Here is a 25,961-nt window from a genome sequence, read left to right as displayed (position 1 = left end):
CCTCATCCTAAGACCCATTCCCTCTTGTGCATTACATTCTATCTTTCCCCATCTGTTGATTTGTGCTGTCCACCTGCAGGTGGGTCAAGGACCATTCCCATTCTACAGGTAAGTAAGCTGAAGTGAGGGGAGGTAAAGTAATTTCTCTATATTTGGCTTCAGCTGAGCTCTTTTCACTGAACCTGCCACTTGTGTATGAAGCTTTTGATTGGATCCTGAGCACTTGTGACTTTCCTAAGAGAGTTCTGAACAGACATCTGTTAATATTAGATAGGATACCAACCACAAGCAAAGAAACAATTGTACCTAACTTAATTTGGTAGAACAATGAGTTTAATTGGGGCATAAGCAACTTAGGAGCTGCTACACTACTGAATAAGACTCTGTCCCAGCAATTGTAAACTTCAGGGAGGGGAGAAGCCTCTGTGTCTTTGTGTTCTCTCCCACTGTCTTAGGGTTTTATTGCAGTGAAGAGACATCATGACCAAAGTAACTCTTACAAAGAAAAACATTTTAACTGGAGTTGGCTTACAGTTTCAGAGGTTCCATACATTATTATCAAGGTGGAAAGCACCACAATGTCTAGACAGACATGGTGCCAGAGAAGGAGCTGGGAGTTCTACATCTTGATCTGCAGGCAGCAGCAGGAGACCACCACACTAGGCATAACTTGAGCATATAAGACCTCAAAGCCCACCTCCACAGTAACATACTTCCTCCACAAGGCCACACCAATTCCAACAAGGCTACACCTCCTAATAATGGCTCTCCCTATGGGCTAAGCATTCAAACACAACTCTAAAGGGGCCATTTCTATTTAAACTACCACACCCTAATCTTGTGAGGGTTTTGTACTGATAATCACAACTGATCTGAGTTCAAGACCCCCCCAATGCTATCCCATGCCACACCTGTAGATCAGAGTTCTACAGCAGCGTGAGCTGCATGTGCACTGTCACCATTGGCACCGAGGGTGATTAGAGTCTTGCCTTTTCTGCCCCACTTGTCCTTTATTTGCGTTCGCTAGGCAAGCGCTCTACCACTGAGCTAAATCCCCAACCCTCACATAGTTCTTTAATGATAACTTTGTTGATACAGTTCATGTACCTTATAATTCTCCTTTATAACATGTACAGTTCCATGGGTGTTAGTGTATTATATAGAGAGTTATATATTCTTCATCATAATCCATTTTGCAACATTTTAATTACCTCAAAAAGAAATCCCAAATCAGACATAGTGGTACATATCTTTAATCTCAGGATTTGAAATGCAGAAGGAGGGGAGCTCTGGGCTCAAGGCCTTCTGGTCTACATAGTGAGTTCTAGGACAGACCTGTCTCTAAAAATAAAAATAAAAGAGATATCATGGCACACACTGTAGCAATACTTTTTTTTTTTAACCTCCACCCACCCTGTATTCAGTCTTAAACACCAGTTTTATGCTTGAGGAGTTCCTATTCTGGACTATGAAGACATGGATTCTTCTGCCTAGCTTCTTTCACTTAGCATGATATTAAGGTTTATCAGGGTTGGAGCATGTCCCTAGTGCTCTCTGTCCCCTTTTACAATTGAACAGTAAGTAATTCCATTGTGTGTATATTCCACGTTTTGTTCATCAAAACAAGGGCTATGTAGAGAGATCCTTTCTTCTGCCCTCTCCCTCCCCCTGCAAAAAGTAAAATTGCATGTGTATCTCTTGAGTATATACCTAGAAATTTATGGGCGACATGGTAATTCTAATTGAGTTTGGCAAAACAGTAAAAATCCGTCTTTGTATAAACTTTTTTATTTTAATATTATGCGTGTAAGTGTTTGGCTCCATGTATGTTTGTGCATCATGTTTGTGCATGGTGCTCCCCCATCTCCCCGCCCCCACCTCCCACCCCCACCCCACCCAGAGGTCAGCAGAGGGCTGGACCTAGAGTTAGAGATGTTGTTCCAGTCCAGGGCACTGGAAATGGAACCCAGGTCCTGGAAAAGAGCAGCCAGTGCGGTTGCCCACTGTACCCTCTGTACAGTCCCAACTACTTACTTTACTAGCAGTCTGTAAGGTTTCTAATTTTGCCATATTCTATCCAATGCTTGGTGGTTTTAGTTTAGTTTTGTTTTAAAGAGGAATATTCTTTTTTTTAAGTACATGAGTGTTTAGTCTGTGTATCATATGCATGCCTGGTGCCTGAAGAGGCTGTTGGATCTTTCAGAACTAGAGTTACACATGGTTTTGAGCCTTCATGTGGGTCCCGGAATCAAACCTGGGTCATCTACAAGAGCATCCAGTGCTTCTAATCCCTGAGCCATCTCCCCAGCTCCACCACAATGCTTGTTTTTAACTGTGTGTGTGTGTGTGTGTGTTTCAAGACAGGGCTTCTCTCTGTAGACCAGGTTGTCCTCAAACTCAGAGTTTTTCCTTCTACCTCCCAATGCTAGGATTAAAGGTGTGCATCACTACTGCTAGCCTTTTTTTTTTTTTTTTAATTAATAATACCCATCCTAGCTGGTATGAAATGGTATTTGATTGTGGTTTTGACTTGTCTTCCCTTAGGATAATAGTGAACATCTGTTCATGTACTTTTTGGCAATTGCATATCTTTTGTGGGTATATTCAGAGCCTTTTCCTATATTTAATTAGATACTTGGTCATTTTTATTATTGAGTTATAAAAACTCCTTTAGTATTTAAGGTAGGAGTATCTTGCCAAGTGTACAGTGTGCAGTGCACACAGGTTGGAGGCAGGGCATGGAAGCAGGCAGAGCGCTCTCAGTAGACTCAGGGTTTTAGTTTGGTGCCCTCATTGTGGGGCACAAGCAAAGATTTGCATGTACCCTTAAACACTGTGTGTGGCCTTTTCACTTTCTTGATAGTATCTTTTATAACTCGGTTAATTTTGGCCAGGTATGCTGCTACTTGCCTTTAATCCCAGCACTTGGGAGGCAGAAACATGGACCTCTGTGAGTTCAGATCTAGTCCAGTGAGCCTCAGGGTACTTGGATCTATTCCCGGCCAGGTGGCCCAGATGCTCATATCTAAGGCCATAGGAAGCAGCAGAGCTGGGACCTATCTCATGCCACATGGCCCATGCCTAGCTCAATCCGCACTCAGCACAGTGAGGGTTTGTGGGTGTATTCCTGGCCAAACACTAAAGTTCTTGCTGTCAGTGCCGTTCAGACTGAATGCCCTTCCCAAACTTAGTTGCTCAGCACATGCTGGGTTATTTTTAGTTTCCGTTTTTCTAATTAAAGAGATTTTGGAAGGAAGAAAGAAAGGAAGGACGGAAGGAAGAGTGAACGAACTTAGAATTCTGATTTAGAAGCAATGGACCTGCCTGCCATCCAACTTCTTTGTGTGTATTCAGAAAACTACTCAGGTTGACAAAAAAGTGGCCATATCATGACCCATTAGGTTCTTGTAAAGAAATCTCCAGATAGCAAGTCTCAGTCTTTATTTCACATAAAAACTTTCTTTTCTTTTTTTTTTTTTTTTTTCTTTCGGAGCTGGGGACCGAACCCAGGGCCTTGTGCTTGCTAGGCAAGTGCTCTACCACTGAGCTAAATCCCCAACCACATAAAAACTTTCTTAAGATACAAGGTCTCACCGTGACTGGTGGGAACTCATTGTAGCTCAGGCTTTGTAGCAGTCCTCTTGCCTTTGCCTCATAAGTGCTGGGGTCACAGCTTTTGCTGCATGCCTGCCCTTTAAAAAACAGCTTGACTTAACATTTCATTTTAATTATTGGCATGTGGGAAAATACCCAATTTTTCATTGGGAACAAGTAAACAAAAATATCTACAATACACTTCTGGAGGAACCATGTGTGCCTGTCCTCTTGTATCTTCTAATTTGACCATGGACTCCTGTCAGACTTGTCTTTGAAAACATCCTTGTTGGTGACAGTTGTATCGAAGAGCATATCCACAGAACCTCTTGTGGGCACAGACTGTTATAACATTTATGAAAGACTTGATTTTTTTTGGGGGGGGTGTTGATCTACATCGATGTTATTGCATGGATAGCAGTCAATTTCAGGTCTCAAGAATGGCTGAAGAAGTGGTATGAGGTGTAACCATGACAGCTTGTGTCCCTAGTAGTGTTCAGCCAAAACCACTTTACTTTCCTGAGTCTTGTGAACTTGTCCTTTTGTGGGGGGTGGGGGGTGGGGGGTTTGAGTAATTTTGTCTCTTTTGTTTGTTAGATTAAGGAAATGAAATGATGGCTATGGCCCTAAATGTGAGCAAGGTCTGGGCCATGTGCCCTTGTCCTTCTGTAGTTGGATAATCCTTTTGAACCAGCTCAGAGTGTTGGAATAAGTGGAGCTGAGCACTGCCATCACCGATTAGATTCATATCATTGTTGGTTTCCCTGTGAGCTGTGAGTGCCTGCAGGCAGACTCCACATGCAGAGGTAACCAGTGTGTGCACCCAGTGCTGTGTGTCTCGCTGGCTCTCCAGCTTACAGGAGTACTTTCTTTGGTCACTCAGCCCCTGCAGGGCAGCCCATCAAAGGCATTTGTTGTAAGAGAGGAGTATGGCTTTTAAAAACACATTGCTACCTGGTACTGCTGTGTTTGCTTTTAAGCTATATTATGTTTTGGGTTTTAGTTGCCTCTTATGGCAGCAGATAGGTACATTTTAGAATCAAAATCAAACAACCAATCAAACATCATGACTGTAGGGAGGGCTCAGTACTTACATGCCTTTTCTCACTTGGTGTTTATGTACTGAGAGTGCTTAGCATAGTTGTTATAAATGAACACTGAATCTCTGTCGTTTACAGCTATTACCCTTATTCTCTGACCCATCACCTTCACATTTTCACCTTCAGTTTTTGACCAGAAACCGATGACTCTTTTCAGTGTCCTACATGCCACTAGGTCAGCACTCTCCCACTGAGCTCACCCCTCAGTTTGATGGGGTAGAAGGAGCACAGGTTGTGCACATTAACTTTGTTTTTCTTGGGGTGTTATTTTCATTACCCTCTTTCAGTGCAGAGGAACCATACTTACAGAAGCACTCTGGGTTTTTCTCTGAAAAGCAGAGTTCATTGGCAGAGACTCCAGCTGAGCATTCAGAAAACTTGTGTTGAAGTAGAGAAGTGTTGGTTTAATTCTCAGCTATCACTTATGTTATTGGTCTTAGCCATTCTGACTGGTGTAAAATAGAATCTCACAATAGTTTGATTTGCATTTCCCAGATAGCTAAGGACATTGAACATTTCTTTAAATGTTTCTCAGCCATTTGAGATTCCTCTATTGAGAATTCTGTTTAGATCTGTAACACAGTTTTTTTAGGTTTTTGTTTATTTGTTTGCTTTCTTGCTTTTTTTTTTTTTTTGTCTTTTTAAAATGTTTTTGTTTTGTCCTGAGACAGGGTATCTCTGTGTAGCCCTGGCTGTCTTAGAACCCACTCTGTAGACCAGGCTGGCCTTGAACTCAGATCCTCCTGCCTCAACCTCCAGAGTGTTGGGATTAAAAGGCACGCACCATCACTGCCCAGCTTGTACCTCAGTTTTTTAATGGGATTGGTTGATTCGTTGATGTTTGGCTTCTTGAATTTTTTTTTTTTAATGTATTTTGGATATTAGCCCTCTATTGGATGTAGACTTGGTGAAAATCTTTTCCTACTCTGTAGGTTGCCATTTTGTCTTATTGATGGTGTCTTTGCCTTACAGAAGCTTTTCATGAGATTTCACTTATTTTATTTTTTTAAGATTTATTTATTTTATGTCTATGAGTGCTGTATCTGCATGTACACCTGCATGCCGAAGATGGCATCATATCACATTATAGATGGATATGAGCCTCCATGTGGTTGCTGGGGATTAAACTCAAGACCTCTGGAAAATTAGACAGTGTGCTCTTAACCACTGAGCCACCTCTCCAGCCCAATGAAATCTCATTTATTAATTGATGATCTTAATGTTTGTGCTACTGGTGTTTTCTGTTTAGAAAGTTGTCTCCTGTGCCAGTGTGTTCAAGGCCCACTTTCTCTTCTGTCAGATTCAATGTGTTTGGTTTTATGTTGAGATCTTTGATCCATTTGGACTTGAGCTTTGTGCAGGGTGATTAAATATGGATTATTTGCATTCTTCTACATGCAGATATTCAGTCATACATACTAGCACCATTTTTTTTCATTATGTCTTCCTGGCTTCTTTGTCAAAAATCAAATGTCCATGGGTGTCTGGATTTACTTCCGGGTCTTCAATTCCATTCCATTGATCAATGTGCCTTTTTATGCCAGTACCATGTGTGGTTTTTATTGCTATAGCTCTGTAGTGGAGCTTGCAATCAGAGATAGCTCTGGGAGTTCTTCGTTGTTTTAGCTATCCTGATTTGTTTTGTTGTGTTTGTTTTTCACATGAAGTTCAGTATTGTCTCTTCAAGGTCCATAAAGAATTGTGCTGGGGATTCCATTAAATTCCTAGTTTGCCTTTGGTAGCATGACCATTTTTATCATTTGATCCCTCACATGAGAGGTCTTTCCATCTTCTGATATCTTCAGTTTCTTTCTTCGAAGACTTGACATTTTTATCATGTAAGTCTTTTGCTTGTTTGGTTCTTTTGCTTGTTTGGTTAGCGTTACCCCCTAGATATTTTATATCTTTTGTGGCTATTATGAAGGGTATTATTTTGTAATTTTGAAGTCTGTGTCATTTTTATATAGGTGGGCTGCGTGTGTTGTGTTGTGTGTGTGTGTGTGTGTGTGTGTGTGTGTGTGTGTGTGTGTGTGTGTTTGAGTTGATCTTATATCCAGCCACTTGGGTGATGGTGTGTATCAGTTGTAGAAGTTCCCTGCTAGAATTTTTTGGGATGCTCATATATCATCTGTGAATAGAGATACTTTGATTTCTTTCCAATTTTTATCCTCTTGATGTCATTTAGTTGCCTCATTACTCTGGCTAGAACTTTAAGTACTATATTGAATAAATACGGAGAAAGTGGACAGCCTTGTCTTGTTCCTGATTTTAGTGGGATTGCCTTGAGTTGCTCTTCATTTAATTTGATGTCGGCTATAGACTTGCCATAAATCTAGTTATATTTCTTGTATTCCTACTCCAAGACTTTTATTGTGAATGGGTTTTGTCAAAGGCTTTTTCAGCATCTAATGAGATTATCATGTTGGGTTTTTTTTTTCTTTCAGTTTGTTTATTTGGTGGGTTACATTGACTTACTCATTGACTTACTTTCTTATATTGAAACATTACTGAATCTCTAGAATGAAGTTCACTTGATCATGGTGGATGATCTTTTTTATATGTACTTAGATTTAGTTTGCAAGTATTTTATTGAGCATTTTTGCATCTATGTTCATAAGAGAAATTGGTCTGTAATTCTCTTTCTTTGTTGAATCTGTGTGGTTGGATATCAGGGTGAGTGTGACCTCAAAATTAATTTGACAATGCTTTTTTTTTTTTTTCAAAATTGAATAGAACTACAAAACAAATTTTATTCGGGTTTCAAACACAAATACATCAGTGTTTCTTTTGTTTCTCTTTTGGATTAATTTGAGGAGTATTGGTGCTACTTCTTTGAAAATCTGATAGAATTCTGCACTAAAACTGTCTATCCTGGGCTTTTTGTGGTTGGGAAACTTTTAATGATTGCTTCTCTTTCCTTATGGGGTTATAGGTCTATTTAAATTATGTATCTGATCTCAACTTAATTTTGGTAAGAGGAATCTATCAAGAAAATTATCCAATTATTTTAGGTTTTCCAATTTTGGGGAGTACAGGTTTTTAATATATGACCTATTGATTCTTTGGATTCCCTCAGTGTCTGTTGTTAGGTCTCCCTTTTCATTTCTGATTTTGTTGATTTGGATATTCTCTATCTGCCCTTTAGTTTGTCTAGATAAGGATTTGTCTATCTTGCCCCCCACACCCCAGAACAAACTCTTTGTTTGATTGAATCTTTATATTGTTCTTTTTGTTTCTATCTTATTGATTTCAGTGATTAGTTCAATTATTTCCTGCTGTCTACTCTTGTGCTTATGCTTGCTTCTTTTTGTTCTAGAGCTTTCAGGTGGTCTGTTAAGTTGCTAGTAGGAGATCTCTCCGATTTTTATGTGTAAGCACTTAGTGCTACAAACTTTCCTCTAAGCACCACGTTCATTGTGTTGCATAAGTTTGAGTATGTTAATACTCATTTTCATCAAATTTTAGAAAGTCTTTCATTCCTTTCTGTATTGATCCATTTTTAATTCAGTAATCAGTTGTTCATTTTCCATGAGTTTGTAAGCTTTCTGTTGTTCCTATTGTTGGAACCTAGCTTTAATCCACAGTGGTCTGATAAGAGGGTTTTTCTCAAATTTTTTTTGTATCTGAGACTTGCTTTGTAACTGCATATGTGGTTAGTTTTGGAGAAAGTTCCATGAGGTGCTAAGAAGAAGGTATATTCTTTTCTATTAAGGTGAAATGTTCTGTAGATGTCTGTTAGGTCCATTTGGTTTATAATGTCTGTTAATGCCAGTATTTCTCTGTTTAGTTTTTGGCGAGATGACCTGTCCATTTGGTGAGAATTGGGTATTGAAGTCAATGTGTGAGGGTTAATGTGTGATTTAGGCTTTAGTAATGTTTCTTTTACAAACGTGGTGCCCTTGTGTTTGGCAAATAGATGTTAAGAATTGAAGCATCATCTTGGTGGATTTTTCCTTTGAGCATGGAATGTCCTCCATCTCTTTTGATTAATTTTCGTTCAAAGTCTATTTTGTTAAATATTAGATGCCTACACCAGCTTATTTTGTTCTTTTAGGTTCATTTGCTTAGAAAAAAATTTTTTTCCAACCCTACTCAAGGTAATGTCTATCTTTCATGTTGAGGTATGTTTCTTGTATGCAGCAGGAGAATAGATTCTAATTTTGCATCCATTCTGTTAGTCTCTCTCTCTCTCTCTGTGTGTGTGTGTGTGTGTGTGTGTGTGTGTGTGTGTGTGTGTGTGTGTGTTTTAAGTTGGGGAATTGAATCCATTGATACTGAGAGATTATCAATGACCAATGATCTTTAAGTCTTTTTGTTGTTTTTGTGGTGGTGATGTGTGTTAGAGAGAGAAAGAGGGAGATTATTTATTTTCTGTGATTTCATGGGTGCAGTTAAATTCCTTGGGTTGAAGTTTTCCTTCTAGTACCTTCTGGAGGGCTGGCTTTCTGGATAGATGTTGTTTGAATGTGTCTTTATCATGGAAGATCTTGTTTTCTCCACCTAAGGTGATTGCAGGGTACAGTAGTCTGGGCTGCCATCCATGGCCTCTCAGCGTCTGTCAAACCACCTGCCTGGACTTCTGGCAGCTGGTATGGCCTCTGATAAAGCAGGAAGTCTCTATCCAAAGTAGGGACTGGGACACAACAACAAGGAGATTGAGGAACTGGGGAAGGGAACTGGGAACTGAAAGAGGGGGGATATCTGCAGATGGGCAGCCTACTTTACTTGGACTTTTGGAAGCCTGTGTAGCCTGTTGTCTCTCAGGAATCTGTCCCTGAGGAGGGAGCTGGGACATGGTGTTGCGGAGGGGTTGAAGACTGGGGACATGAAGAGGAGTACCCAGAGTGTAAGGAAGGTCCTTGGGAGGACAGCCTGTGTGGCCTCTGGTAGAGCAGCTTCTTGTTTCTTTGAATGTTTCTTGCTTATTTGAAAAATGTCCATGCTGCCGTTTCATATCCACACTGTCTTTTTTACTTCTACTATGTAAAGTGGGAGGTTTTGGACTACCCCCTACCATCCCTACTTATTTATATCTTTCTATCCCTCTCTCCCTCCCTCCTTCCTTGACAGTGTTCCTCTGTGTAGCACTAGCTGTCCTGGAACTTGATTTGTACACCAGGCTGACCTTGAACTCAGAGATCCACCTGCTTCTGTCTCCCAAGTGTTGGGATAAAGATGTGCCCCACCAGGCCTGACTTCTGTATTTTCCAGTGTAGTCACATCATGATTGTTCCTTACATTACATTATTGTGGCAATAGTATTCTCTGCTGGACCTGCAGGCCTAGATAGAAGGTCTGGCTTTCTTTGGATTAAGGAGCTGTGTTGTTACTCTCTTTCCTTGCTTTCAGTTAATCCCTCAGTTATGTCCACATCCATTCTCTTACTCAGCACTGTGAAACTCCTTAACACTAACAGTCTTATTGGCAGTGGTTTGGGGTTTCATTGCTTGTTTGACTTTCCTGCAGCTGTTACCCTTTGGGCCTTCGTTTTGAGATTTCCTTTATTTCTCCTCCCTGTTGGATTTTTTGTACCTGGATCTTATTCCCACCTCTCCTTGGGTTTAGTTCCTTTCTTTTTGTTGTTGCTGATAGTAACTTTGTGAATTGGATTTAAGTAGGAAAATTGTAGACATTGAGTTTTCTTTGGGAGGATTCATCTTCTATTTTCATCCACTGGCCTTTCAATATTTTGGTCACCAGCCTACGTGAGTGAAGGGCATCAGGGTTGTGTTCTCTGGGTAGGAAGTATCAGCTTCCTGTGCCAGTGAGTCTTTTTGTTTGGAAATGACTTTGATGAATTAATTGGCAATCACTTAGTAGAGCTAATCCTTAAAAGGTTCATGCTACAGTTTGGTTAAATCCTGATTTATTTGCCCTTGGCCCTCCATTAGCTGAGCAGAGACATAAGTGGCTTTCTAAAAACAAAGCAGGCAGACAAATAGAAAGGCCAGAGGCTTTGTCCAACAAGCAGTCATTTATTGAGCACCCGTTGATGTCAAGGTTAATAGTAGGATGGTTGGAAGCTCTGAGTAATACAGGTCTAGGGAAGATGCTCACATTAGGTGGGGTAGGGGCAGAAAAGGGGACTGGTAAGTACCATGAAAGTATTTGGTATCAAAGATCTGGAAGCCACTTAGCTTTGTGAGCGCATGCAAGAAAGCTCCATGGGAAGAGTGACACTGAAGCTGGTCTTGGAGGGCAGAGTGTTCTTGGCAAAGGCATAAAGCAGAAGTGAACTAAACAGATCTCGAGAAAATAAAGAGGACTTAGTCACTGAGCATCTACTATGCTACTTGTGTCACACCTCACTTAATTCTGTTTCCCATTAAGGCACTGGGGATAGTATCAGTCCCCATAAAGAGTGAGCAGTGTTCTTCCTTTCTTGTTGATCTTATAACTTGGACCTCCTTGAGTGAAATAGAACCCTGTGATGCAAATGGCTTCAGGTGTGGGACAGCAGACATTTCTGGAAGCTAACACTATTGTCAGAGACAAACTGACAACAGCCTGAATTTTACAATATTATCTTTGGCAGATAAGTAAAATTGTTATAACCAATAGTTATATTGGTTAATTGTAGCAGCAAAGATTGAATTTGCAGGGTGGCCTACCTGTAGGGAGTAAAAAAGGAGTGGGGAACTGGGGTAGAAGTGGTCTTTGACATCATCACCCTTTTGGGGGTTGCTGGGGAAGGACGGGGTTTCACTGTGTAGACCAGGGTGGCTTTGGGTTCATGGAAATGTGCCTGCTTCTGCTGCTCCACAGCGCTGGCTGTAACGTGGGTTTTCAATCCTGTGATAATTTTTTATGGCATCTTTACAAAGAAAAGTGAACAACCAGCAGCAACCGAGAATCGGTGCTTTAGAAAAGTCTGTTTTGAAGGCTTTGACACTATTTAATAGTCAAGAGTCCTGCTACAGCTGCCAGCAGTTAGTTGGGCCACTATCAGCAAGAAAGTCTGATAAGGGGTCTTGGAAGAAGTGAGAAAGAAAGAAAGAAAGAAAGAAAGAAAGAAAGAAAGAAAGAAAGAAAGAAAGAAAGAAAGAAAGAAAAGAAAGAGCGAGCCACCCCAGTAGGGAGTATTTTCCAGACAGTGCTGGCCTGACAGACTCTAGGGACCTTGGTTGTGCTTGCTGTCTGCGTCGTTACGTTTCTGCATGCCTAGGCACACACTCTCCACACACCTTCCTCCTTAGGTCCCATCGTGACTGCAGTGAGTCAAAGCCCAGTCTCGCCTTCTGCTGCTCTTGGTTCCTGCTTGGCCTTATCTTCTCCGCCTTCCTCTGTGTGCTGCCCTCCCACGTCTCTCTCTTTCCGGGTCTTTGACTCTCGAGTCATAGTTAGTTCTTCAATGTCTTCACTTACCGTTGCCTTGTATCACATTTAGTGTGTATGTGTCCTCCCTTCCACCTTGCTCTCAAAATGTGTTTCATGAAACAACATGATTATATTACTTAAACATGAAGCAGTTGCAGGATCAGAGTAGGAAATGATGGGTGTAACAACAGGTAAACCCACCTCATCCCCATTTATAGTAGCTGGGTATGGTGGCGTGTCCCTGAAGTCTTACATATTTAGAAGATGAGGATAGTTCAAGGCCAGTCTGGGAAACTCAATGAGACTGTTCCAAACTTATAAATAAATTAATTAAATAATTTGTTTTAAAGAATTGGGATTATAGCTCAGTGGTAACACACTTGGCTACCATGCTTGAGTGATCCCCAGGCCATGTACACACACACACACACACACACACACACACACACACACACACACACACACACACACAACTTCTGTAGAGTTTCAGTTTACAAATGTAGATGCTGAATTTCTGTGAAGTGTGTTACACTAGTTTGTTTTTTTTTTTGTTTTTTGTTTTTGTTTTTGTTTTTTTTTTTTTTTTGGGGGTGGGACCAGGACATGATTTCTGAAGGACCTCTATAATGGGCTTATGTTCTAGAAGGATTTAAACCACATTGCCCTGCACTCACCAAGACCAGCAGTAGACCTACATCAAATCCTTTCTGAGTAAACAATTGCTTGGTTAAAACCTACCATTTCAAAGCATTTAATGTCAGGCATGGTGGTGCTTGCCTTTAATCACAGCAGAGGCAGGCAGATCTTTCTGAGTTCCAGGCCACCTGATCTACATAGTGTGCTCAGGACAGCCAAAGCTACATAGAGACCCACCGATTTTAAATCGTCTGTGTGTGTCTGTGTGTGTGTCTGTGTCTGTCTGTCTCTCTCTGTGTGTGTGTGTGTGTGTGTGTGTGTGTGTGTGTGTGTGTGTGTGTTATGTTCTGTTATACAACTGTTACTACTATGAGGTTCCCTCAAGAAGAAATTATATGTACAAAACTGTTGCTTCTTATCATTTCCAAGCCCAGGATAATCACTAGTCTGCTTCAGTCTCTTTATTTGCCTCTTTAACTCTTACATGAATGGACTTATACCTGTTAGGCCATATCTGATGACCTCTCTTCAGTGAAGTTCTGAAAAAGACTCAGCTCTTAGGTCTGCATGAGACCCTGTTCCTCCAAAGCTGCTCTCTCACTGACTAAACCCCATAGGTGTAGTTGTCTGTTTGGAATGCTCCAAGCCACATGATCAGAAATTCCATGAAATATACAGGGTCACATGTGCTGTTGCTTTCATAATGATTTGACCTAAGACTTTGGAAACTGAAGCTGGGCTGAGTTGATCTCACCTTTTCCTGAAGGTCATAGGTGACTGAACTTTTGGTACAATTTGGTGACCCTTGTTCATTGTCTTTTGTTGTGGGAGGTCTTGGCATTTTAGGCTACTCCTCATTTAATACCTACAACATTCCAGGAAAGGTTATACTGTCTACCTCACTGCACAACCCTTGTTGGTCCTACAGTAAAACTCTGAAACTTGTGGCTTATGAGAAATAAGACTCTTCATCTTTTGTCTTGGAATTCCCAGGGGGTAGGTGTTCACTAGCTACAAAGATAGCTAGCTGCTGACAGCCCCTTTATCTCCCAGACCTCTCACTTGCTTTGGGGATCCTGCAGTCCCACACTATTGCATGGAATTCAGATTCCAAGAATCTCTAGGCTGTCCTGTCATTGCCATCTCTGGGGATCGAGCACACCACTGCATAGAAGGTGGGCACCTATTCGCTTAAATGCTTCTTGTCTTCTGTGTGCCACTTACTGCTTGGTATTCTGATACTATCATGATATCTAAACTCTGCTCTAATTTTTAAGTCCTCCATCTTGTTGTAGACTGTGACTTTTTACTACTGATCAGTCTAGTTTCATTTTTCCTCCTCCATCTTCCCTAAGTTTGGAATGGCTAGTCTTATTGTTCCTTCAGTTACTTTGAGGCCCTGCAGCTTCATAGACTCATACCCCACTCTCCATATCTTCACTCCTTTTGCTGCCTGCATTAAATAACACTTTGTCCTTGACTACAACAAATTCAAAACTAGAAATATTTTTTTCCTGAAGATTTTCTCTTTCAGTCTTTTTTCTCTCAGATAATCAGTTGTCAAGTGAAGAGGCACAGAGCAAGTGAGTAGAGGGGAAAGTCACCCAGCAGAATCTTTTGGGTTGGGTATACTGCTTACTTCCCATGTTACCTTGGAAAACAAGGTCATTTACCTTGGACTTTTGTTTTCACCTGTAAAACAATTAAGGAATAATACGCATTAGATTTCTATTTTCTGCTCTAAGTTACTACTGGTCTACTAGCTTAGAACAATACTAATCTGATACACCGGTCTACCTGGAGAATCCAGGAACCTCTGTCTCATCATGCTTAGTTATGTATGCTAGAGTGTCTTACTGTGTGTGGTAAATTCTTACTGTGGAAGACAAAATGTATGAGGGTTAGGATATGGATGGCTTTGGATCTGTTACCCTTCTATAGTGGCCTCTAGAAGGTTCTTTTGTTTTGTTTCATTTCCCAAGACAGGGTCTCACTATGCAGCCCTGGCTGTCCTGGAACTCCCAAGTGCTGGGATTAAAGTCACATGCCACTACTCCTGGCCCTAGGAGGTTCTTAATACAAATCTAAAGATGTCTTTCAACTTAAAAGAGTTTAGCACATTGGGCTGGAGATATGGAACTGCAGTTAAAAGTATGGATGCTCTTCTGGGGGACTAGAGTTCAATTCCCAGAACCCACATGGTGACTTAAAATCATCTGTAAGTCTAGTTGTAGGGGTTCTGACTCCCTCCTCTGTACCTGGTACACAGGTGTACACGCTAGCAAACCATTCATACACCTAAAAATAAACCAGCAAATATTAAGGGGGGAGGGGAGATTTAGCATACAGTGCTATGCTTATAACTCAGTAAGTTATCTATGAGAATTTCCTCTTTCCACATTGTTCTTGGGCTCTGGAACTATGTTGTATGACACCAATCCTTGGAGAGTCTTAAACAAATGTCTGCTCGTCCCAGATAGAGAATCAAGGACAGATCAAAGTACAGATGCCACCTAGGTACACATTGACAAACCATTCACTGTTTTGGGGGTCACTTACAGGAGTATAGATTAGGAGTTATGTACAGGAGCAGGAATAATTTTAAAGACAGCTACATTACCAAAACCCACCCTAACATGGATCATGGCTGAGAAAAGCTAGAATCCTGGAACATACTCCTTGACTTGTAGGTAACTCACGAGGTCAGAGGGTATCCCTGACAGGCCACTTAACTAGTCTGGGACTCTTAGGGTCAGCTCGATGGATCTATTGTGGTAGGCGACATAGCCGGTCCCTGTGTCCTTGGTAGTATTTGTGACTCACATAAGCTTAGAGAGGGAGACGCCTAGTGTATCTAGTCGGTCTCATGAGACTCCAGAGACTCTAAAGTGTACTTCCTGAATTTGATCTTTTATTTGAAAGATCTATTTTTATTTTATGTCTACATATGTTTTGCTTGCATGTATGTATACTATGTACATGCCATAGAGGCCAGAAGAAGAAGTTGCTCTCAGGAGCTGGTGTCAAAGATGATTGTGTGCTGTCGTGTAGATACTGGGAATTAAATCCTAGTCCTCTATAAGAGCAACAGTTAACCTAACCACCGAGCCAACTCTCCAGCCCTAGAACTTCTGAGTTTTAATGAGCTTCCCTTTAGAAGTTCCTGAATCTTAAAGAACCTATGGGGAAATTGCTACAGAATTCCCTGATACAAGTCAGTGCTAGAACTCTAAACATAGACCTTGAGATTTCTGTGGTTTTCAAGCTTCTAGAAGAGAAAATAAGCTGATGCTCCTCTACCTAGTGTCTATTCTGTGATATGTAACAGATTTTGAAAAGACTTCAAAGAATGTCATCTATTTCCCAGAAACCATTTGTAATCTTAAAATAGCCTGCTAATTATATTGACGATTTGCCACATTTCCAGTTCTCTCACAAAGTCTTGAATGTGTCTCTAGGCCCTCATGCATAAGTTAATGTGACCTTAATACCTAGAAGTCAAATAGGATATTATCCTATTTAGTTTTTGATTTGGGGGGGGTTGTTTGTTTTGACAATTGCTTAGTGTTAGATTTATAATATTTCATAGTAATTTATATCGGCATTTATATAATATGCTTTCTCTCCCTCTTATCAAGTGACCTCCACCTTGGATAACTATTATTTTGAAGGCAGAGAAAAAGCAGCCATAATATATATTTATAGAGGCTGAAATCATGGCTAAGTCTGTTGCTGGAAGAGCATGAGGCCTTAAATTCAATCCCCAGCATCATGTAAAAACCAAGCACAGTGGTGTACACCTGAAATCCTAGCACTGAACAGACAGAATCAGAAGGATCTCGGAGACTGAGTAGCCAACCATTTTAGCTGGATTAGAAAGCCCCAGGTTCATTTAAAGACTCCATCATCTGACATCAACCCCTGGGCTCCATGTACCTACATAAATGTGCATACACACGAACATACAATATATTTTCACTAAATTTTATTTTATGGGTATGGATGTTATGTTTGAATGTATCTGTATAGCAGCATATGCAGGGCTTATGGAGGTCAGAAGAGGGCATCAGATCCTTTAGAACTGGAGTCATAGACAGTTTTGAGTTTTGGAATTGAACCCGGGTCTTCTAGAAGAGTAGTCAGTGCTCTTAACTGTTGAGTCATTTCTCCACCCCTATAAAATATCTATTTTTAGGGGTTTTATTGTGTTCTCTTCAGTGCTCACCTCTCTGTAATGAATTGAAATAACCATTGGATTGAAAAACTATTCTGTGCCATAAAGTCTGAAGTTTTGAAGTGGCTTTTGCTTCATATGTAATAAGAAATGCATGAAGTGGGTTAGATCAGTCTGTGGCTAGCCTGTTGATATTTTCTTGCCATTTTGTCTTTTAGATGCACCCACTAGGCCTATGTAATAACAATGACGAAGAGGACTTGTACGAATATGGCTGGGTAGGAGTGGTGAAGCTCGAACAGCCAGAATTGGACCCCAAACCATGTCTCACTGTCCTGGGCAAGGTAAGCACCAGGCCTTCTGTGTCACTGCCATTGTGGTTGGTGTTTTCCACTTAAGCATTTTCCTGAGTTTCAATAGCAGGTTCTGAAGAAGAGCCATGCTAGCTAGCATAGCACTCCTGAAGCTGCATAAGCAGACATCATATGGAACTGGTGAGCTCTGGCCCACTAGGAGGCCCCGGCCTCAGAGTCTGCTGTACCCCTGCCTACTATATGGCCTTGGGCAAGTTGCTTTCCCTGGGAGTCTCAACTTCTTATTCGTGAAATGTTTTGATATTAGAAACCCATAATACAGTGCCTTACACCTTTGGGACCAGATGTTTTAGGCCTGAGATTTGGGGGCCTTCAGGAAGTATTATTATGGTGTATATATTTTCTGTAAGTAACCCTGGGGACCTGGGGCCATCTTCAGTAATCTCACATGTTCATATATGTGTAGCAAACCCTATAGATATCACATTGAGTGTGATAACCAAAGCCCAAACAGGCTTCTCTCAGCCTACAGCTGCTTTACCTGCAGAGGAGTTCAAGTCCAGTAATTTTTGCTGTCAACTATGTTAAGGAAAAAATTTTGCAATTTAGAGTCTCCTTGGTTTCAGAATAGCAGACAACAATTATGGTCCTGCATTGGAACTTACCTCCCAAGTGACTAGGTGCCTCGTGTCACTATTGGCTGTTGGCACACCATTTAGAAGCACTAGCAAACAAAACATGCTTTTTAGCTTCTAGGGGTTAATATAACTTCTAACTGTAGTATAAGATAGAAATAAATTCACTTCAGAAATCCATCCATCTGAAACTCTCAAACTGGTAAGTCATAATCTGTTTTAAAGTGGATCATTTTGTTAAAGGGAAGGGTTTTGTGAAAGTAATTTGAATTTTTGGTTGGGAGAAAAATAGTTCCCCTAAGATAGTCTTACAGTGTGCACATTTTATGGTCCCCAAAGCTACAGTTCTGTGTACTATGGAAGACAACTGCATTGTGTTCCTGGGAGCTGAGGTTTTCTTGGATATCCAAGCAAGAGAACAGGTGATGTTGGTACAGAGAACTATCACAAACCTAGAGAATCTTCTGTCAACCACTCCTGAAAGGTCTTCAGTCCCAGAGATCCTCATGAGCCTAATCTGTTTGTGGTTTTTATGTCTCTTATGCGTTTTGAGAAACTGCATGATTCTTGTCAAGTTTTCCTGCCCTTTCATTGGGGGAGAGACCCTGACAGGAATTATGGCCAGTTTGGTTTATAGTTCACTAAGTTGAATGAAGGTGTTTGAGGTGGCTCAGCATTGATACTTCATCATTTTCACAGTTGACCATAGTGGCTTAGTGATGGTTAGGCGAGCAGTAACCCTCTTAAGAGTACTTTAGTGTTTTCCCAGGAGAAATGCCAGCTACATTCAAAGGATAGGAACATGCTCTCCTTGTAGGTGTCTGCTTCAGTGATGCTGCTTCTGTCTGTGCTGAAGCTGCTGCTACTTTATGCTCAGCTTATTGGCTCATTGTTCTCCTCACCATCAACCCAGGGCCCAGGGCCCAGCGGGGATCCATCTCCCACTGTGAATGGGTGGGAACAGGGTCCTACAGTTTAACCCTTACTGTTCTTTGCTGCTTTAGTGATGACCCAGCTACACTGTGGTTTACTTGGTGAGTTTCATATGGTCTGAAAGCCAGGGGAATGGAAACCTTAGCTATGTATTGAATTTACTGAGCACTTCTTGTGTTTACTCATCAGGAAACAGTTTTGGTTGTGGGGGCCTACAAGCTTAGTGTATTTCTGGGGAGAAGGCTGAGAGTGGGTGTGGCACAAGGCAGCGCATGTTTGCTGTGGTTGCCTGTCTTAAGGATTGGCACCTGAGTAAAGTCATTAGTAAAGATGCCCGGGCCAGACAAAGTAAAATGGTTTCCCGTTTGCTTTAAATGTAGGTCACTAGAGGAGGTATGATGAGTCAGAAAACTCATCTTCCTTCTTTTCTTCCTCCCCCTTTCTTCTTCCTCCTCCTTCCTGTTCACAACTTTAATTTCATTGACTTTGCCAACTCTGTCTTCTACTTTCCTGGGTTCCCAGGAGTAGAAACAGAAGAGCCTGGTGGGGAAGAAGGCACAGCAACTCCCCCAGCAGCTCAGCATGCCCGTTCCCTGCAGACAGAGATTTTCCTTCCATTTCAGACTTTCAGTGGCTATAGCAAGGATTGATTGGCAAGGAGAGGCACAGAGACAAAGGAAATGGGCTAGGAATGTAGCTTGTGACAGCTCCTGCCTAGCATGTGAGGCCTGGGGTCCATCGCTAGCACTGAAGTAAAGAAATGAACACAGGCAGCCCAGTGTGCAGGTGGAAGTGGATGAACTGCTGCTGGGAATGTACGTTGGACCAAGGAAGCCTATGTGGAAGAGGAGGGCTAGACACAGGCCCTCCTACTCTACCCTGCCAGCCTACAGAAAACCATGAGCCGAAACCCCTAAGATTTTAAAGAACATAAATGCCTCTCTTGAGTCCAAATCAAATTTTATTTTAAAAGCAAAAGACATAAATTTGTCACCTTGGTGTATTACCGGGGACTTTTGAGTTCAACACTTTAAACCTCATAAGAGAAAAATAATTTATAATCATGTCGTTTTAAGTTTTTTTGATTCTGTAAAGGTACTGACAAAATAAACTAGGTAAGTAGAGGTGGGGTAAGGATGGACTCTTACGACAGGGAAGAAGTGGGCCAGGATGCCCGCAGACCGCACTTCAGGCCAGGCCCAGGCAGACCTCTACAGCGGTCTCTCTTTTATTGAGTGTGGAGATGATGCTCTGGGCCTTGCTTGTCCGAAATTCTGAGCTTCTAGATCGAGGTTAGGCTCTTCCCTAATTACAGAATACCCTCATTACAGAACTTAACCCTATGACAGTAAAACAGTAGAAGTGACATTTGGGGGCAGCTTACTTTGAGTCTTAAATCATTCCCACAGTGCAAGAGTCTGTAATCCCTTCTGTTTAATAGTGTTTATTAAGAATCTTACAGGGCTGCAAAGGATTTAAAGGGTTAATCTTAATTTGGCTATTATGACCCTTCAGATTCACAGAGACTCATGATGTGCTAGAGTTTCTTGCAGAATTCACTTGGATTGAATTCCTAAATTCCAGACTGGATGAACCCCAAACCCCAGATAGACCAATTCTGTGCTAGCATTTTGAAATACAGTAAATCCAGCAGGCCTGGACCTGCCTGTGTCCTGCTTCAGAAAATGATATGGGGAAGTTAGTATAAAGATACTTAGAGGACTTTATGTTAGAATGCCTTGCCTGAGTGACCTTTAGGCAACTAAAGGCAACTTCAGTTGTTGGTGCCTTGTTCCTCTGTGAAGCACTGCCTCTGCTGGCTGGCGGTGTTAGCAGAGCACTTAGCTGAGAGCCTGGCTCGTGCGCCCATGCTGACCACTGCCTGTTGGGGGCTGTAGTTACCTTTGCCTATCATGCTGACAACTTTTCCACACTCCCATATTATGATGAGGAAACTGAGTCCTCGTAAGGTTCTCTGCACAATCTGAGCTCATAAGACCCTATAGCTGTTCTGTGCTTCACCAGTGTTGGATTCTTGTCTCCTCTTGTCTTGGTCAGTCTTCTCTAGATAATAAACACCAACTGCTTTCGGTATCGCCTGTGTGCTCAGGACTGTTGCTTCTACATGGTAGAATCACAATTCTCCCATGGGTTTCACATTTGCTCTGAAGGTTGAACTGTGTCATAGAACCTACATTTGATACTGCCACTCCTCACCACATCAGCAGTCCCCTCCCCAGATCTCTTTGTAGACCTGTTTTATCTTCCTGCCCCTACCTACTCAGGAGATACAACCTCCATATTCCTGATTTTGAGTCTAAAAAGATTCCAGGAAAAGGAATGCTCATCTCAAACCAAGCACTCTTTTAGGCTAAGCGGTTGTGTTATGGGGCTGAAAACAATGAACCTAAGCCTGTCTTACCTTGTCATGGGTGAGAGTAGGAAGAAGATACGTTCTTCAGAAAGGGGTAGGGCTGCAGTAGTGCTGAGCTGCTATCCCTAAGCAGGCCGCTGTCGTTGCTAGGGCAGGAATACTGTCACAAACTAATGGCAATATTCTCAGTTTATCCCAGTTCCCTTGAAGTGGGTCTGTTGAGAGAAGACTCTTGGGCCATGTGTGTTTGCATAACAGAAATCAGTACATAGATATGGTCATGGTGACTGAAGGGATGCCGGCCAAAATGGACTGTGAAAGCAGGAGATGGGGAAGAGCAGAGCAAAGCAAAGGGAACAGGGCTTCTTTAGAGGTGTGGAAAGTTGCTGAGGAAGAAAGCGTACGTGCTGAGGAAATTTGATCTCAGGGGTACTATTGAGTGATTCTAATAGAATGACACTATAATTGCCTTTGGCAGTAGCATCCAGACTGGACAGAGAATATGAGGTACCCTTTTGCTGTAGTCTTAGGGGACTGTGTAGGCCCACGCATTGACCGTTTTTAGCCAAGGGAGCTCGTTGAGGAGTTATGTTTGTCTCTGTCCTGGCAGTTTTCACATACAGACAGACAGTGCAGAGACCAGGAGTCCACAGAGTGACAGGGAAGAAACCTGCTGTACCATGACAGAATAGCTGCTCTAAAAACTGACCCTTCTGGGGAACTACAGAGAAGCCAAGGGTGGAGGTTGATAGAGAACTGTACCCTGTACAAAGGTTGCCCCCTTTTCCAGATCAGAGTCTCAGAAATGTCATTGCAAAGAAAATCTCACCACTTTAGTTTCCTTTTTGTTCCTGTGATAAAACACTGGCAAAAACCAGCTTAGAGAGAAAAAAGGGGACACACACACACACACACACACACACACACACACACACACACCCAACCCCACTCTCCCCACGTACCCCAAATGAATAAATATAATAATATACATTTTTCATTTAAGAAATACTTGATTAGTTTTTGTAATCAAGCCCATGTAGATGAGACTTTGCATATTTAATACAGTATGTTGTTCCTGTAAAAAATATTTAAATGATAAAACTATAAACACATTTCAGTCATCCTGAAAAGCTTGTGCTGTTTCTTGTGCTAATTAAGGAACTTAGCTTACTCTCTTCTGTATGAACCTGTGGCTCTAGTTTTTCACAAGTTTACCCATGTTCTTAGTGAAAAGTGGATCACTCAAAGAACCTGTTGTCTTCATTCCAGCCCCACCTCTCTCTCTCTCTCTCTCTCTCTCTCTCTCTCTCTCTGTGTGTGTGTGTGTGTGTGTGTGTGTGTGTGTGTAATGTCAGAGGACATTTTTTGGTGTCTTCTGTACTTTCCCACTGAGCCATCTTCCAACTATTGATTTTTTTCAAAAAATAAAAATTTGGATTACTGTTAAAAGAACAAAAGCCTTCAGCTTTGTCATCTGTGAACAAGAGATTCATTTGTAAACAATCAGGTTTCTCCTTTTAAAAATGTATTTATGTATGTGAGTGCTCTATTTGCATGTATGCCTACATGACAAAAGAGGCTATGAGATCCATGACAGAGGGTTGTGAGCCACCAAGTGGTTGCTGGGAATTGAACTCAGGACCTCTAGAAGAGCAGTCAGTGCTCTTAACCACTGAGCCATCTCTCCATCCCCAACACCTTCTCTCTTTTTTTAAATGTCACTTGAAATCTCAGGTTTTGTTTGCTTGTTTTGTTTTGTTTTTAACTTCTTGGGTTTTGTGGTTTGTTTGGTTTTTTTTAAGCTGTATTTTTATTCCGTGTGTGTAAGTGTTTGCCTGAGCGTATGTCTGTGCATCATGTGCATGGTGAGTGCCATGGAGGCCAGAAGTGGGCATTAGGTCCACTGGAGCTAGAGTCAGAGACAACCGTTAGCTGCAGTTTGTTAGTGACTTTTTAGAGTTGTCACACAGTACCCTCCTCCCTCATACTTGGGCTTTTGGAGCCTGTTTACTCGGTGTGTGAAGCTCGGTTGGAGGAAGACTCTCTGTACTGCCACTTTTGATTTGTTAGTTTCCGGAGTCTCCTTCTTCTCACTCAGCATTGCCAATGGCTATGGAGTGGTGGTCATTACTTGTACCTGGCTTCAACCTGTCATCTGGGTCTCTTAGCTAAGCTCATGTTGTGTCCTTGGACCAGAAAAGCTTCTCTAATATCCCCAAACAGGCCACTAAATATGTTTCCCAAAATTTTTAAGTTGTTTCTTTGTGGTTTTCAGACAATACTAAGGAAATCTGGGTCCCATCTTAGAATTATTAGTCTCAATATTAAAAGAATTTAACAATAGACTCAAGTGGAAGTGTGAGGACAATTTTAAATTTAAAAGAAAAACCGAAGGCAGGAAAGCTGTAAATCATAGCAGCTTCCTAAAGAAGAGAAATAAAGAGTTAAGCCAGCATAGAGTTAGGCCACATGATTGACAAGCAGCCACATGTCAGGATGGGGGATTTAGAGAATGAGTAATGAAACCCAAAGTATCAGAGTGGGGAAAATAGTCTCTGACTTCCAAAGGAAAACATAGATGAGAAGAAAAAGGAGTAGACAGACCTGAATCTGGTCTCAGAAAGAAAGGCAAACCTCACAGCAGCCCAGGAACTCACTCTGTAGACCAAGCTGGCCTTGAAAACTCAGGGATCTATAATTCTGGGATTAAAGACAAACACCACTGGTTACAAAGAAAGGGACTACTACTCCAGTCAGTGTGTCTGGATGGGGCAAACTTTATTTCTGATTAAGAGAATGTACTCAGAAGGGCAAATACAGATACAGAAAGTAAATTGGTTTTTGTTTGGTTTTTCAAGACACAGTGTAGCCCTGGCTGTCCTTGAACTCACTCTGTAGACCTGGCTGGCCCGGAATTCACAGAGAACCACCTGCCTCTGCAGTGGGTTCTAACTTAAGTGACTGTGTCCTTACCGCAGTGGCGGGATCCAACCCTACAAGTTTATTCAATTGGCTGAAAAGAATTGGCACAGAGGAAATGAAGGAGGAGGAAAGGGGCCACCAACGAGAAGAGGGTCACTGCTCCAGGCCACCAAATCTAGAATTGAGCTGTGGCCTTTGCATAAAGAAAGGCTTTTTAGGGTAGAGAGGATTAAAACATTTGCATGAAAGTCGTATTTGTTGGGGAGATAAAAAAGATTTTAATTCTTTGTCCCAAATACAAGTTTTATAGTTGATAGAAATGACTTGTTTGATTCTCATTTCATTCTCTCTCTCTCTCTCTCTCTCTCTCTCTCTCTCTCTCTCTCTCTCTCTCTCTCCCTCTCCCTCTCCCTCTCCCTCTCCCTCTCCCTCTCCCTCTCCCTCTCCCTCCCTCCCTCCCTCCCTCTCTCTGAGACAGGGTCTCTATTATGTAGCCCTGGTGATGGTGCACATGTGCAGATACACGCTACCATGGCACAGATGTCAGAAAACAGTGCTTGCCCGAGTCGGTTTTCCCTCACACCATGTTGGTACTGGGGTCAAGCTCAGGTCCCCGGCTTTGTGCAAGCACATTTACCCAGTGAGCATCTAGCTCTCCCTCTTAATGTTTCTTTTACTAATTTTAAGATTAAACGTCGTTATTTCCAATTGCATATATTTGATTATCATACATTATCACTAAATATTAAACTTTCTAGTTTAATTTCCTTTTTTGTTAAATGTTTCTCTAAGTGAGGACAGAACGAAACCACCTAACTGGACCACTCCAGGGGTAGAAAGGTTTATTTGGTTGGAACTGCTACTCTCAAGAAGCAGATAGGAAAAAAAAATAGTGGAAAAACAAATGGATTTTTTATGACAGTCAGCCAGTCAACAAGATGGAGGATTTTTGAACTGATACCAGCAGCTGGGACTGACAGGGAACTAGATGCCCTTACCTGGGGTAGTTGACCTTTGAGGGCAGAGTAAGGGAGGCTCCTAGTAAACAGAAACCCACCTTTAGCTTCTGTTTACCTAGTAACAATCCTGTTTACCTAGTAACAATCCTGTTTACCAGCCAAAGTTCTTGTTTAGGACATTGTCACCAGCACTGCCATGGGAGTAGAGGGCTGCTTTGGACCTAACATTTTCCTTCTGAGCTATAACTCATTTTTTATGCATGGATATTAAAAAATAAAGATATGTTGTTACTTTCAGGGATGAGGCTGGAACCCAGGACTTTACACATCAGGCAGTCTTTCTAATGCTCAGCCACGTACACCTCTTGCTTTAGGGTATTTTTTGAGGTTTTATTTACATGCATACACAAACACACACACACACATTACATATAATATATTACAAATTATATATCCACTCCTCTGTTTCTCCAGGATGTTTTGTAATTGGTCCTTTTAGTCGTCGTTTGTTTGTTGGATGTACAGAATTTTAAAATGTCTGTGTGGCTCTTATTTCTTTGGTTGCTTCTAATTTCAATATATTCTATCTTTAAGTCACTTAAAAATTACCTTGTCATAGAAATGTGTAATATCAGAAATGGGTATAAAATCTGGAAAATTTTCTCACATTTTTTCAGTCATTTCCAGCCTATCTATCTATCATCTATCTATCATCTATCTATCTATCTATCTATCTATCTATCTATCTATCTATCTATCTATCTATCAATCACCTATCTATCTATCTATCTATCATCTATCTATCAATCATCTATCTATCTATATTGCACCACTTACATAGCTTAGCAGCCTGGGACACTTGCCATCGAGACTGGGTTCAACCCCTAGAACCCACATGGTAGGAAAGAACTGACTCTGACAAATTGTCCTTTGACCTCAGTATGATGACCCTGGTACATATGTACCCACACATGCACCTAGTAAGTAAATGCAGTAAAAATAA

The 25,961-nt window shown here is 41.4% G+C and overlaps 1 protein-coding gene across 1 annotated transcript in view; it reads left to right on the top strand.

The window, feature by feature from the left end:
- The window catches only part of Znrf3 (zinc and ring finger 3), a 151,798-nt gene that overhangs the window by 74,199 nt on the left and 51,638 nt on the right, over positions 1 to 25,961 (top strand). Inside the window, exon 2 of the mRNA XM_039092844.2 lies at positions 17,040 to 17,165. Within this exon, the coding sequence (XP_038948772.2) occupies positions 17,040 to 17,165 (126 nt within the window). The remainder of the gene's footprint in view (positions 1 to 17,039; positions 17,166 to 25,961) is intronic.

This window comes from Rattus norvegicus, chromosome 14, assembly GCF_036323735.1.
Source record: "Rattus norvegicus strain BN/NHsdMcwi chromosome 14, GRCr8, whole genome shotgun sequence".
Classification (NCBI taxonomy): Eukaryota; Metazoa; Chordata; class Mammalia; order Rodentia; family Muridae; genus Rattus; species Rattus norvegicus.
This window is presented reverse-complemented; position numbering and strand designations above follow the sequence as displayed.